At 31.1% G+C, this 16,612-nt stretch overlaps 1 protein-coding gene across 1 annotated transcript; it reads left to right on the forward strand.

Annotated features, from left to right (window-relative positions):
* Positions 1-3,635: 3,635 nt before the first annotated feature.
* On the forward strand, positions 3,636-11,792 carry LOC128182826 (uncharacterized). Its single transcript, XM_052851578.1, has 4 exons — positions 3,636-4,639; positions 4,964-5,064; positions 10,657-11,164; positions 11,409-11,792. The coding sequence occupies exons 1-4, from the start codon at positions 3,890-3,892 to the stop codon at positions 11,643-11,645; spliced, it is 1,596 nt and encodes a 531-aa protein (XP_052707538.1). The 5' UTR covers positions 3,636-3,889; the 3' UTR covers positions 11,646-11,792.
* Positions 11,793-16,612: the final 4,820 nt, after the last annotated feature.

Here is a 16,612-nt window from a genome sequence, read left to right on the forward strand (position 1 = left end):
TTTACGAAAAAATATGAAAGACTTGAAAATTTGAATTGACCTGAAATTTCAGCTGACCAGATATTTTAATAATTAAATGATACGTTTCTATGTTCTGCGTCAAATTAGATGACTATGTATGTGATTTTACCATACTATACCTGTAGCTTGGAATTCTTGGAAAAGCAAAAAAAAATCATATTAGGAAAAATGTTCATAACATATCGTTAATTTTAGCATAAAAATAATCAATAAAATCAACTCCTGTCAGTACTTCAGTACTTTGTTTCTAGCTCACCTGAACCGAAGGTTCAAGTGAGCTTTTCTGATCACCCGTTGTCCGTCGTCCGTCCGTCCGTCCGTCCGTCTGTCTGTCTGTCTGTCTGTCTGTCCGTCCGTCCGTCTGTAAACTTTTCACATTTTCAACTTCTTCTCAAAAACCACTGGGCCAAATTTAACCAAATTTGGTACAAAGCATCCTTATGGAAAGGGGATTATAAATCGTTAAAATAAAGGGCACAGCCCTTTTCAAAAGGGAGATAATTGCGAAACAGTAAGTATAGGGTGCATGTCTTTAAAAATCTTCTTCTCAAGAACCACTGCACCAGAAATGCCAATATTTACACAAAAGCTAGTATATATAGTGACCGTTCCGTTTGTGAAAAGCCCAAAGTTATGGAGTTTATGGATTTTTATTAGTGAAATTACGGTCAATTGTTTGAACTATAATATTAAACACTTATTCTCTAAGTTCGTCCTGCAGTTTTCGTTTTTAATGATTGCATTCAGCCCGTATAAAAACTATATAAATGCTTTTCTATATGTACATGTTGATTATAGCAAATATATTATCGAATACTAGGTTTGTAAATGATTGAATTCATCAATTGGGGACTAAAAAGAGAAAAGAAATTATGATAATATATAAAAACATCGAGAATAAATGCTGTAAAATGTGAAGTTCACGATGTAATCTATCAGTATGGTATAACTACTCACTACTCTTTCACCAAAATTTTAAAACAAATCTTCTTTGATATATAAAGCACATAATTTATAGAATAATACATGCACTTATTCCAAAATAAAGTTTCTACGGAGGCTTGAACAGAATGTTGTTAAACTATATATAACAGACACTTAAAATCAGTTTGTCTGGTAAATATTTAGGAAGTTTTTGAAAGAATGAATAAGTGGAAATCTAAATTAAATTCAACTTTGAACTGTTATGAAATGCACTCACTTGCATGCGCAGGAGTGTTAAGGAAGCATTTCGAATCAAAGTAACAGGTAAATCCGAATTCGAAATAAAAAATCTTAGTTATAATGTACCTGTTTAAAGATTAAAAACAACAATACGTAGACAAATATTAATACAGTATAGCAATGAATGATTTATTTTTAACGTCGTCGTGTCAATAATTGCTGTCAGGTGAGCAGACAAATTGAATAACGCGCAATATACTACTAATACACATGTATACATTTATATTCGGGTTGTACGGGATACCTACACATTGTGACCTGCCTCCAATCGAAATAAGCAATAAAATCAAGTATAATTTGATAATTGTTTTGTAGTCCAAGTGGGTTGGAGCGTCCACTACGAATCTTTAAGTCATGATTTCGAATCCCGCTGGAACTATCGTAAGATTTACCTTTCCAAACTTTATAAAAATTTAGAAACATAGTGTATAAATAAAAAATAAATATTGCATAATTTTAAATTCTTAAACTGTGAAAGTATTTTGATTATAATCAACTTTTATCAACATTAAGGGGATGTGCGGCCATCTTGTACATTTGAGGATAAGAATGTAAACATTTCTTGAACGAGCTTGTTTCTGCCCAAAGCTGACCAAAACTGTTGCCAGTGAATATGAGGTTCCTTAGGTTGATGTTAATGCAAATTGTGCATTAAGAATAAAACAATGCCTTTTAAATCACTCGGAAAAAGTCATTGTCTTCAATAAAAAATAAACATATATCTTTCAATGGAAATAAAACTTCAATGTTCCTCCATAGACACAAACAAAACCATCTTGTGAGAATTGATAGTTTCTGAAACCTATTTTAAGAATAGGGTACCCTACGTTGGGATAAATACTTAAATAAGCAAGCTTAGACCTATTTCCTCAACAAATGGTTGTATAGTGGACAACACCGACCTCCTTTCAGATTTTTTCAATCTTGAATTTAAGTCTGTAACTGCGCAGTTCTAAGTGGTCAAAGAATGCATGGTTTTGCTCATGTGTTCATAATTTGCATACAAAACATCATGTGAAACCTCATATTTATTGCTTTTTTATCTGTTGGCAACAGTTTTAATTTGGTCTGTTTCAAGCAGAAACAAGCCAGCTCAAGAAATGTTTACATTCTTATTCTATAATGTACAAGATGTCCGCAGATCCCCTTAATATCAACAGGTATCCCAAGATATATATATATATATATATATATATATATATATATATATATATATATATATATATATATATATATATATATATATATATATATATATATATATATATATATAAAGTTTAGATAAAGGAAAACGATTTTCCACTATTTGTAAATCCGTATACATTACAAACACGAAACGTGCTTTTTTTATTATAGGAATAAACTTTTTATCTACGGAATTTATACGTAAATGTATAGACGTGGTTGGACCGTTTACTTTTTATAAACCGGAAAAAGATTAACTGATTTATTAACTACAATACATTTGTCCTATAGCAGGATAAATCAACATAAAGATTTTGAGAGAAAAAAATCCCACATTTTCCTCCTCAGGTTGATATATTATTACGATCATTCAATGTAATAACAGTTTGTCCAGGAAAAATAGAACTAATTTGGCTGGCACATTTCGTTGACCTCAAGTCAACCTCAATCAATTGTTCTATGTGTTACTGCCCAAGGGAAATTGAGAAGAATCGTCTGGAAGTTCAGATCTTACTGCGCTAGGAACACCCAAGAAGGGGAAGGTGAAGAGCGAACGCGTATTTGACCCGAGATGGTCTTATTTGACGTAAGTTGAAGGAGAAATGACCGCCAAGGTCCATATACAAATACTTTATAACGAAATATCGAGTTAAAAATGGAACTCTAATTTAAGGATGACGGATCTATAATTTGCTTTTTTGCATATATATTGCGTATCTAAAAGGAATGATTGTTACGAACATCAAATTCTCAATATAACGTCACAATCACTTAATCTTAATGAAAAAATTGCTTATGACGCAATGTATAGCTGTTATACGTCATCAATACCCACTATATGCAGTGCAGGTAGTGGCTGACCGTGCTATAATAGTGTTTAAAATAGTTTACAACCGTCCTTGTGCATATACGTTTTGAAGATGATTCATCAAATAAACATAGAAAACGATGTGACTGTTTCATTTATCTCTAATTCTTTAATGTATACTCTCGTACATACATTAACAATTATAATTAACTTCATTTAAATTACTTTTTACGATCAATCTAACATTAAGATTTTAAAAGAAAGATGCAAAAAATAATTATTTACTTTTTCTTATGATTTATGTTGGTTATAAAAATATAGACCATTGCAGACAATTTTTTTATAACCTGCAAATGTATTTTTTTCTCAATTGTCGCTTTTTTCATCCCCCGCGTGAATCACTAAAATGTATATTATTGTTGAAAAATACCACTTCAAAATTGACTGTCCTTACTAATATTTATAATATGATTTTTCCGGATGTTAAGCATGCAAGTCATAAATCACGCGCATATTTCAGAAAAAAATAACCGGAAAAATTTGTTGAATATGTACAGACTGTATACCGGTGATGGTATAACGAAACAATGCAATGCATTTTAATATGTTGACTATATTATATTAAAGTGTTGACACTGGGATTGAACGAATATGTCATGCTGGTATCTGAATAAATATTCAAAGGACATACAGGAGTCCTCTATTCCAGCCTACGGTTTCTTCGCCTTTGGGGTGATAGGAAATGTGCTTGCTCTTTGCACAATTTGCATGAACCGCCAGCAACATCAATGGCGCTCCTTCTACATCTTTTTCTTGGCTCTGGCGATGTCCGACTGTGTGAACCAAGTGTCAGTGTTCCCGTTTGAGGTGTTAAGTTATGGATCTCATTTTACGCACAGAATTTCAAAAGCCGAATGCAATTTCATGTCTTTCTCTTACGCCTTTACCCAAATTTCCTCTGGGCTTATAATTGCCGGAATCACAACAGATCAGCATATATCACAGATCATGGGCCGTCAATTGGATACAATGGATGGAAATCGCCGAATCTATGTTTTTGCTCTCTTTGCGTTGTTTGTTGTTGCGGCATTTGTGTCGTCTATTCATTTAATCTTTGGAGATAGTGAAATTTTTTATCCGAGATCTTGGTGCTTCATCGAAGTATCGGGGAGAGATTTTGGAAGCAGCGCCACTGCTTTAGTGTATTCACTTACTGGAATCCTAACTCTTATTTACACGGCTTTTTTACATCTATACATTATGTGCAAGTCAAACAGGGACCCAGAGCTCCGTGGGCATCTTGTGGACACCGACAGAATCACGGGATATTACGATATTCACGTTAACATTTTCTTGATGACGTCTTTGACTTTTTATGTTTTGTGTTGGGGACCATTTCTGGTAAGTATTTCGTAATCTGAGCATCATTTTGTAAATTTACGATTTACATCATCTGGACATGAATAGTCAGTTGGAAATGAAAAATTAAATATCAAAATTGAGAAGTATTATTTTTGATTAATTTTTTTTACAGCAACAATGTACATGTACTAACTCGGTTAGAAAAAAGAAAAAAAAAAGCTTTGACCTAATCCATTTGTGGATTAATTAGAAACAGCCTTTTTTCCACAGAAAAAATATTTCGTCCTAAACTGGGACAAGCAAAAAGTTGCACTTGAATCAAATATACAGATCCTTTAAATAAACTTTTAACTTCCGCCTTAGGTGGACATTTTGTTACGATCAGTCAACGCTGTCACTAGCTGCACAGGAAGACTGGAACTGTGGCTGGTCAGGCTTGTTGACTTCAAGTCCAACCTCAACCCGTGGCTCTATGTGATACTACGAAAAGAGAATCTGAGGAGAATCGTCCGGAAGTTCAGATCTTGCCGTGCTGGAAACATTCAGGACGGGGAAGGTGATGGGGAGAACGACCGACTTGTCAGTGACACACATATGTGAAACAAAAGTTTTAGAAATTGGGCAATACAGTCGCCTGTACCCCAAATAAACCATCAAATCAATCTTGGGAAGCAAAATAAAATTTATTCTCTGTTGGACAACTTATCATCGTTTAGAAGCCGTCATACAACCAAAAGTACAAATAACTTTTTTTTAGCACCAAACACCGTCCAGCAATGCATGAACTTTTACAACAATATTATTTAGAAAGTTTAGGAAAACCCAATATAGGATGCAAAGAAAAACACCAAAAATCATTGTATTTGTATGAAATTAACCAATTCCTAACCGCCAAGATTAATGCAAGAGGCCAATTTTCTTCTATATCAAATTAATTCCTGGTTTCATTTTTTTTTTCATCTTTTATCTATGAAATAAAATGGCTCTTCTGTAAAAAGCCCGAACGTTATGGAATTAATAAAATTTTATTATCAGTCGTTTGGACTTTAATATTAAACACTTACTGGTTAAGTTTGTCTACCGCAGTTTTTGGGAGTTGGTTTTAATCAACTCTCCTATGGAGTTACTCTGACAAACCGAAAGTGAAACAGTGTTTGAACCGGGATATATGAAAGACGTGAAATACTATGAATACCTGAATGACCTGAAACTGTACATGTATATAAAGAGATAGTTTTATGTTTTGCGTTATATAAAATGACTGTGTGTGTGATCATTATATTTACATATGAAATCTGGTAGAAAAATATCATGAAATGACATCCATCTGAATTATTTACGAAAAAATATGAAAGACTTGAAAATTTGAATTGACCTGAAATTTCAGCTGACCTGAAATTTTAACAAATGATACGTTTCTATGTTCTGCGTCAAATTAGATGACTATGAATGGGATTTTACCATACTATACCTGAAGCTTGGAATTCTTGGAAAAGCAAAAAAAAAATCATATTAGAAAAAATGTTCATAACATATCGTTAATTTTAGCATAAAAATAATCAATAAAATCAACTCCTGTCAGTACTTCAGTACTTTGTTTGTTTTTTTTGGTGATTGCATTCAGCCCGTATAAAAACTTAAAGATTTCCATATATGTTCAATACTAGTACAATACTAGACCTAAGTAATGTTCATCATAGCAATTAGATAATCGAATACAAGGGTTTTCAATGATTGAATTCATCGATAGGGTACTGAGAAGAAAAAATAAAATTATGATATTTGAAAAAATTAAGAATGTTGTAAAATGTAAAGCACACGCTTTAATCTATCAGAATGGTATTGTCATGTTCTAAATTTTGAATTTACTGGGTGGGGGTAAAAACTTAATTTACAAGTTGTCATGTAAAGAACTGCAAACGCATTGTCTAGCCGTCTAACTAAAAGTCATTTTTGATAATTAGCTAATTAAATTGATATTTTAAAAATTATATATATATATATATATATATATATATATATATATATATATATATATATATATATATATATATATATATATATAATTTTATCAAATGTAAATGATTTGGTCAAACAAAGAAAGATAACCTTGTATTTTGGTTTAAAATAGCTCTCTTTACTAAAAAAAAGGAATATATTTTAAAAACATCCCCCACCCTCCCCTGTTAAACAATTCCTTCGGTTTTTTAAATACAATTGTTATTTAGCATATTCATACCAAAGGATTTGTTGTTTCATGGGAGGAACGTATGTCTACAGACCAAAATACATTTCACAAAAAGCAATTTGTTTTGTAACGTTTCAAAAAATAATTCACAAATATATATGAATTAACATGAAAATTTACCTTTATATCTTATGTAAGCATTTGATTAAGTTTATGCAAATATCAGCCGCTAAATTATATTTTCCTAAGTCATAGAGATCGATCTCAATTAAGTTTTTAGACCCCCTTAAGCAAATCTTTCGTTTAATTTAAAAAAAATATATAAATCAATTAGGAATTGATTATACTTTTTAGCAGATAGCTTTTTTGTTGAATATCTGACAGAAATTCTGAAATATTTAGATGTAAAATGTAGGCGGGAATAATTTTTTTAACGGGTGTTAGCGTTCTCAGTTATTTACACTCACCCGATAAATTCAAATTTTATAACATGACAGTATACTTACCCTTCAACCAAGAAAAAAAATTCAAAGAAAAATAAAGCACACACTTAGAGCATAATACCTGTACTCATTCCAAAAATAAAATTTCTACGAACGCTTGAACAGAATATTGTTGTACTATTCACAGGTAAAATTGCAACATATGTTCAACATATGTTTAACATCCGTTGAACATATGTTCTGAAACATACGTTCGCCATAAAAAATGAGCACCATATGTTAAACATATGTTCATAAACATATGTTCATCGTATGTTTAACATATATTAAACATATGTTTTTGATAACCATATGATTACCATATGTTTATAAATATATGTTAGACGTATGTAAGTTTTTATGTACTAGTATACGTCACTCAAGTGGATCTAATAACAGTTGAACGTGTTTTTATTAAAGATAAACAAAAAAGAATTTTATTGTTCAATGTATTTTATATACTTTTATAAATTACATGTACTTCCCAACCTAACCGTCCGAGCAGCATGTATCTCACTATCATAGACCCCCTCCTGGACACATGATGTCCGGTAACTGGCCAAAGCATATCCTTGCTCTCTTTGCCATATACAGTCCTGTGTTATGTAATTTTATAAAAATTAAAGCAGAAAGATATCCCCCTCTCTCAAAATCTTTGTGTTTAATTACCGGACGTTTTGAAAGCAAAACAGGTGCTTAAACCTAGCGTCTCTAACTTTTTAAAGAAAGTTAATATATATAAAAGTCCACATTGCAAATACATGTACACAGAATAACAAAGCTTATTAAGGTATTCAATGTATAATGAAGGGATATTGAACAATTTTAAATCATTTTAAACCAGTTATTTATGTATTGCTAGACAACAATGTAAGTGAAATGAACCATATAAGCATTGAAAAAAAACTACCACCCTTAATCTTCTGCTATGGTCACATGTCTGAAAACATATGAGAGCCATTCATTTTGCACCTTAAATTTTTTTTAAAGAATTATATCTCCTTGTTGAAAAAAAGAAAATTTTAATTTCGTCAAAAAATCTGCGGGAAATGATCCATTTATTTCATATTTTGACGAAGAGAAAGTTTATACATGTATTAACCAAGAGTTTTACAAATATTAAGTTACTTTTTACAATATCTTATTAAAACATACGTTGCCCATAGACTTCAATGCAAAATTAAGGTGTAATTAGTTGAACCATAATTAATATTTTGAAAATTCCTTTGGTGGAGTATTTTTATTTGATAACACATTCAAAATGATATTATGAATATCGGTCCGATATTCATAATATCATTTTGAATGTGTTATCAAAATTCATTTATTAGTTACAAAATATGGTCGTTATACATCGAATACCTTAATTGGAATGATAAACAAACTCCATACCTTGAAAATGCATTTTAAAAAAAATTAGGACTTTGGGAAATATCCAAGAATGCGAGGATTTGTACAAGAATATGTGCAGTGTATACTTTTTGACGGAAATATTATAGTGACCATAGCAGAAGATTATGGGTGATAGTTTTTTTTCAATGCTTATATGGTTATCTTTCGACCTACACACACGACACCAGTACCATTTAAGAAATAAACAACGTTATTTAGTGAACATGGTGTTATGAATAGCAATTGTTCTGTTGGTATATTCCATGATGCGTGCTAATATTCTATACCCCTTGCAGATCCCCTGTGATATTAGATATTGCATCAAACCTGTAATGAATTTTTCATTTTATAACTCACTTAGATTATAATATTTGTTAACATAAAAATGATATGTTACAAATTGATTCGTTTAAAATTGTATATATTAGACATGATTTAAATGCAACAATTTTAGGGACTTGGAGGAAAACACATGCATCGTTTATACCGTTGTTTAAAAAATCTGACTTATGTTATGATCTAAATCGTCATGAAAAAGTCTATGACGTCACACTTTTATGACGTCATATTACGCAAAAAATATTGTATAAATCATGGTATAGTTAAAAAGAGTTATCTTTCCTTGTACATTGAATTTTGTACAAGGAAATATAAAAATCAATCACTTCGTTTTATTTGGGTACATTTTTATGCAATAATAAATAACATTTGTTATTAATTAAAATTAAATATGAATGAAACTAAAATACCCTGTATTGTATTTTAAAATGAAAATAATTAAATATATTAAACACCACATATTTTTGTTATTAAAAATATTGACTATATATACGAGTAAAAATCTAAGTGTGACTGTTGAGTATTCGCTATTTGAGGATCTGTGAGGCATTGGCGCATACAGACAGAGCAGTTGCGATTAGAGATATAACTGCAGAGCCTCCGCTCAGGCTTATAGTGGGGAAAAACACTGAATATGCAAACATATAAGTATGTGAATTCGTAGAACTGCAATCGTTACCCTCTTGCAAGTTCTCCCAGTTTGCTTCTATCACCTTTTTATTGATTTTTTGATTTCCAAAAAGTACCTCATTGTCCATATTATATTTATTCACTGTTTGAAACAACCCCCTATTTCGGTAGCTGGTAAAAAATACAAACCTTTGGGGTCTAGGGAGATTCGTGATTTATGAAGCGTAAACTTAAGCTTATAGTTATAATATGCTCATATAACTGAACAAATCAATTAAATTTGATTCTTAACTTAAAAAACTGCGCTAGTTCCAAATGAATCAAATTCCGTGATCGAGAAAATTGTTTTCATTCTTGTCAATATTTCCGTGTAAAGGGGATGCGTCTACAAAGATTTTTAAAAAATTATATATCGTTTTTGATAGTTCTTTAATTACTTAATTAAACGAATGACCAACGTGATGAAAACCTGGGACATATAAAGTTTATATTTCGAAGAGCTTAAGGGTCCTCAGTGTTCTTGTCGTCAGACTTTGATATTCTGTTTGAGAGCTGTTATACAATACAATTTATATTTATAAGTGAGTTACAGGAAGAAAAAAAGCGGAACTCTATCTGAATCGAAGCAGGCATCACATGCTTATATCAGGAAAAAAGAGTCTTAAACAAAGTTTAATAGACAACGCAGGATTGAAATCATCACAAACACACCCGCATTTCTATCCTTGTGAACATCGGTTAAAGTGCAGTTAGTTTAATTAAACGACTATGGCATGCTGGGATCAGAATTCTTCCACTAGATATGGGGAGGCCATTGAAGAGTCCCCTTTTCCTCCGTATGGGTTTTTCGCCTTTGGAGTGTTAGGAAATGTACTTGCTGTCTGCGCGATTTGTCTGAATCGCAAACAACACCAATGGCGTTCCTTCTACATCTTTTTCCTAGGACTTGCGATATCTGACTTTCTTAACCAAGTTTCAGTGATTCCGTTTGAGGTGTTAAGATATGAATCCCATTTTACGTACAGAATTTCAAAAGGCGAATGTAAATTCATTTCTTTCTCGTACGCTTTTACTCAGATTTCTTCCGGTCTCATTATTGCTGGAACAACAACCGACCAGCACATACATGTATTTCGTTTCAAAAGCCGCCGACTGGATCCAAAGGTGGGAAGTCGCAGAATTTATGTCCTTGCTCTCTGCGCCATGTGGACAGTTGCGGCATTTGTATCGTCTATTCACCTAATCATAGGAAAGAGTGAAATTTTTTATCCGGGATCTTGGTGCTTCATTGACGTATCAAGCAAAGATCTTGGAAGCAGCGCCAGTGCTTTAGTGTATTCACTTACTGGAATCCTAACTCTTATTTACACGGCGTCCTTACATCTATACATCATGTGTAGGTCACACAGAGACCCAGAGCTCCGCGGCCATCTTGTGGACACCGACAGAATCACGGGATATTACGATATTCACGTCAACATTTTCTTGATGACGTCGGTGTGTATGTATGTTTTGTGCTGGGGTCCATTTTTGGTAAGAATTTATTTGTACCTTCTGAACACATTTCACTCAAATTTAGGATTTAACAATATACTTAGTTAAAAATAAATCAATACGATTTCCTACTTTATAAGCAACAAAGTGATTCGTTGATTTAATAATGGCAGTACAATTGCCATAGCACGATTTTAAGTTAATCAAAGTATTTCAGAAAGGCAAGACTCACATTTTATTCGTGTATAGGGTAATAATTTCAAACTTTTATTTTCGCCCTCAGATAGATATATTATTACGAAAAGTCAATGCAATAACAGTTTGCCCAGGAAGACTGGAACTGTGGCTGGCACATCTAGTTGACCTTAAGTCTAACCTCAACCCGTGGCTCTATGTCATACTTCGAAAGGAAAATCTGAGGAGAATCGTCCGGAAGTTCAGATCTTGCCGTGCTGGAAACATTCAGGACGGGGAAGGTACTGGGGAAAACGACCGATTGTTCCGAGATGGTCTTATTTGACGTAAGTTAAGGAAGAAATGGCCCCCTAGACCCGTATGCAAATACTTAACACCGAATCTCATCTAATTAAAATTGAAACTCTAATTTATAAATACATGTAAGAACATTATTGTCGATAGAATGATTTGTGTGTGTGTGTGTGTGTGTGTGTGTATATATATTTTAAACGGATGTGATGTTTGGGGAAAAAAAGAAATTTAACCTGCATCAGTTTTTTTTTTCTACAATGATCGCATTCTTTACAATCTTCATGAAACCATAAAGCAATCAATTTTCTGATTATGCGAGTTTTACTTTTAATTTCTAAATTTCTCTTCAACTACTTTCAAAATGTGTAAATGTTATTGTTATTAGAGTAGATCTATATTTTACATAGAAGTAATAGCCAATTCTTCCATAAATACATCTTTAAGGCATACTCCAATTTTTTTGAAATCTAACGTCAGTTCGTACGGTTAGTGATCCTAATTTTTTTTATTTCCGATTTTATTTCAAATATTACATAAGGCCAGCATTTTTTGAAAATTCGATTTACAAACCCGCCGACCCTATTTTTAAAAAAATTCAAATAAAAATAAAAGGACCTGAACTAGCTATTAATTTTATTTTTTCCTCCGACCCGAAATTTTCTTTCTGGTAAAAATAAAAATAAATGTTGATGCATAGTCTGAATTATTGTTATTCATGCATTGATTAAAAAGAACAAGTTCTTTCCGATTAAGTCATAGGCACTAGAAGTCACAAAAAAACCACCATAGGGCCTACTCCTGTTTGCTTTCGTCCAACCCTACAATTTACGACCCTATTAAGTTTTGTGATCGGCAACTTAGCCAGAATTTCCTCAAGAAAGAGAAGTTGAAGTCTTTTTCTATCACAATTCCGTAAATTTAAAAAAAAACAAGAAAATGATGTTACTTTTTTTTAAAACATTTTTGCAAAATAAATTCTAAAATAATCATAATTTAACCGTTTGGAAATAGATCCTCTACATAACGGTTGTAAGTGGGTCATAGGGTTGGACTAATAACCCTAAACACACTGAACACAGGAGTCTTATGACTGAAGGAAAGAGAATGATTTTATTTGTCATTAAGCTAACAAAATAACGAAACATTTCCTTTATTAAAGGTATAATTACATAAATAAATAAGATTTTAAAAGTTAGTTAGTCTTTTTTAAATTAAAAAACTTGTATGATTTTTTACTGACATTTATGGACATGCTTCTAATCCAATTTATGTTCAGTAACAATATTTTAAATTTTGAATTTGTGAATAGCATTGTTAATTTAATCAAATAAATGATTTCTCAAACTTCTTCCTATTTTTCTGCAAGGAAGAAGTGAAAACTCCCTTAATTTTTTTGTCTTAATGTATATGTACAGTATGTACTTGTATATATATATATATTTAAAAAACCTTCGTTTTTATACATGAATGTACAATATATCAACACAAATTTTCAGTGCCCATGGATAAAATATGTTATGATAAGAACATCACCAACAACCAGAATTACTTATATATTTTAAAAAATGGCAGCTCCTGGACACGTGTTCTTATTTTAAAAATAAAAAAAAAAATGTTGTTGAAAAATTGTTTTATTTTTATTTTTTTTCTCCACGGACAAATTTTTCAATTTTATTTTTATTTTTTTTCCCTCCTCCTCACCAAATAATTTGAAAAATATTTCGTAAATCTAAAAATAAAAAAATGCTGGCCTAAGCTGTAAAACAGCGGTTTTAATTACTCTGTGTGTAATTATATGCATTTAAGTAGTTTTAACGATTATTCAATTCCCGATACTTTAATGAGAAAATGATATACAAGGTTTGATCGAACACAGAATAATCTGCGCAAATTCAACCTAAAATAAGTATTCAGTAAGACCACATTTAACTATTTTATTATATTGGTAAAGAAATATGTTTTTCAAAGGTCGAGAAAAGACATAAAGATATGTTTTTCAATGTTAATGTCCTACTTACAAACTTACTACAATACTGAAAACTGAAGACTTTACAAAGAGATGGTCACCATGGAGTTGTCTCTTTCCTGTATAAATATTTAATTAACACATCAATGATGATGTACATGTAGCTGTTAATCTTCTTCTTTTTGTTGAGATAATTTGTAATTTGTGTATCTATATACATAGATGTATACCAATACATTGTACCAACTTGCTGTGTGTGAGAGTCTGTGAGAAAGTGGTGTCCTGTCTGTCTATATACTATAAAAATAAGAAAAAAGACCACATTTCACAATTAATTTTAACATTATTCTTTACAAGTATTTGAATAAACATTGTTTAACTCTGTTAATGAGGTGTTTAGTGTCGATTTTATTTTAAATTTCAAGGAATAGTAGCTGTGGGACACAATGATAGTTCTTAAGTATCATGGGAAAACTTCTTGGTAGACCATACCAATCTGATTAAAGTTAAATGATGCTTCTAAAACACCAAAAAACCCAATAATTCCTTTCTGTTATGATTTTGTACTCGTATTCGTTAAACTTCAAAAGTTATGTCTTCATTTTCATTCTGATAAAAGCATTAATTAATAATTAATTAATAATTTTATAAAAGAAGATTTCTTATTTGTATGTTTAATAATTAGTGCATTTCCTTTATAAAAAAGGAAATAAATGAGAGGAAATATCAAATTCAATGATAATTACATTTTGTTTATATAAACGTTAAAAATATCACTCAGTGATAAACCTGCATAAATTCAATGCATTGACATTAATATTGTAATACAGAAAAATGGCTGCAACATTTTTTTTTGGTTCAAACCATTCTTAAACTACATAATTTTTTTCTATATGAAGAACTTTGTATAAAGATATAGATAAAAAAAAATCATAACTAAATATATGGGAATTATCTTTACTAAATATTTCTATGACTAAAAAATCATATTTAAATTATTCCAGGTAGATCTGATGGTTATTTTGTTGACAATTCATCTTCCCTAGCACGATTTTTGTATTAGTGGGAAATTATGCTACCAGTTTGAAAAAGCACGAATTGGTCAGAGCGCATCTTATATTTTTTTTCTGTTAGGAATCTGCGTATACATGCGCAATTGCAATAAAACAAGGATCATAAATGCTAGCGCCCTAAACAATCACCACTCAGCTGATAACAAATCCAAACAGTTTGAAAACTGCATAGTAATGACCTTTAGTCATACAATCGGCAATCCTCGGCTGATTCCGCTACGCTCCATATACATGTAAATTAAGTTATTGTCGAGTGCGCGAGACATCCGAGTAGTTCCGAGTGTTAGTCAGAAGAGAAGGAAGAGAACTCGTGGTTCACTTTAGTTTTTGTAATGACTTGCTTCCCTTCTTAGCTTACAACTATGAAGTGTTTTGCAAATTGAACTGTATACGCGCTGTCTATTGTTCTTTTTTAAAAATCATTTTAATATAAATTCAATTCAATACAAGGAAATATAAGTAACGAACGACATTCCACTAACTTAATATCAAAGTAAACATTGATTTTCGTTTAACTTTGAAAATGCTTTAAGCTCAGGAAGTACATCTAGACAAAAAAAAACCAAAACAAATTAAGACTTTTTAATAAGGATAAAAATAAATCATTGCTAAACGGAAGTTTGTTTTAGAAGTAAATCCCTCATGGACTTTGGCAACTTCGTCTTTACAGAATTTACGCATTTTGTATTGCCATTGTTGTTTATGACCAGGAAATATATACACGTTTGAATTTGGCAAGCAATCCTACTGGCCAAGAGATGTGGGTTTCTAAAAAATAAAAAAATCAGAAATCGATAACTAATTTTGAAAAAAAAATTTCAATCTAAAAAATGATTTGTTACATTGTTTTTGAGAAGCTGATATTAAAAGCAATTTCATCTGTATTTATTAATTTTTTGCAATACATGTATATTATTATTAACATTGCATGCAGAAGTAGGATTTAAATTCCTGCCATTAAGATAATTCTGCATGCAATGATAATCTTTATGACATTAAATAAAGATAAAAACAAATCATCAAACTTTGCCTCAAGAAAGTTAAAAAAAGAAAGAAAAAAAAGAAAAAATATATACATGTAGCAATCCAACCCAATTTTTTTTACAGGACGACAATAATGCCAATTATATATCGTATAGCTGTATGCTTCAATTAGGGCTTTCTCCAGTAACACACTTTATTATAGGGTTATATGTAGGGTACATATATGTAAAGTGAGATACTTCCAGCATGTACATGTACTTACATTATTAGTTGGAGCCATTGGAGCCAACGTTCATGTACGTAGTTAAGTATATATATATATATATATATATATATATATATATATATATATATATATATATATATATATATATATATATATATATATATATATATATATATATATATATATATATACACACATTATTATTATTTCATACAATAAGATATATACATGACACAAACATACAGCATTAACAGACACAAAGATAAACTTTTGATCAAAGAACTCACCCCGTTTAAACAAATCTAGAAGAATTCAGATTACATTTACAGGTGAACAAGGGTAAAATTTAGATATATATACATACCTGTATATGAAATATGTCTTTCATACACGACGATGTACTTAAAACTATTTTCATTTTTCTCAGGTTTCGTTAATGTTCATTTTCAGTGAGAGGTCTTCGTGTTATTATCTATGCAAGAGTGGAAACTATTTTTACTGATGTGCATTTTAGATATATATTTAATCTAGTCCAATTAACGTTACCTTCAAAAGACTTATACTCCTATATATCAGTTATGACCCAAAGTTGTGTCCGGAGCTGGCCCTAGTCCTTCATGAAAAACAATAAAATAATATATCAATGACAAATAACTCATGCGCGGATCTAAAATTTTCCCCTGGGCGGGGGTGGGGGCTATTGTTATTTGAGTTTGGCGGGGGGGGGGGGGGGTCTAAGGCATATTTTG

The sequence above is a fragment of the Crassostrea angulata genome, chromosome 5, assembly GCF_025612915.1.
Source record: "Crassostrea angulata isolate pt1a10 chromosome 5, ASM2561291v2, whole genome shotgun sequence".
In the NCBI taxonomy this organism is placed as follows: domain Eukaryota; kingdom Metazoa; phylum Mollusca; class Bivalvia; order Ostreida; family Ostreidae; genus Magallana; species Magallana angulata.

What these genes read in the sequence shown, in the direction of transcription:
- LOC128182826 (XM_052851578.1), top strand. Translation starts at nt 3,890, where the DNA reads ATGTCATGCTGGTATCTGAATAAATATTCAAAGGACATACAGGAGTCC. An exon ending in TGTGTTGGGGACCATTTCTG is followed by an intron (nt 4,640 to 4,963) that starts GTAAGTATTTCG and finishes CTTCCGCCTTAG; the next exon opens with GTGGACATTTTGTTACGATC. An exon ending in TTCAAGTCCAACCTCAACCC is followed by an intron (nt 5,065 to 10,656) that starts GTGGCTCTATGT and finishes TTTTACGTACAG; the next exon opens with AATTTCAAAAGGCGAATGTA.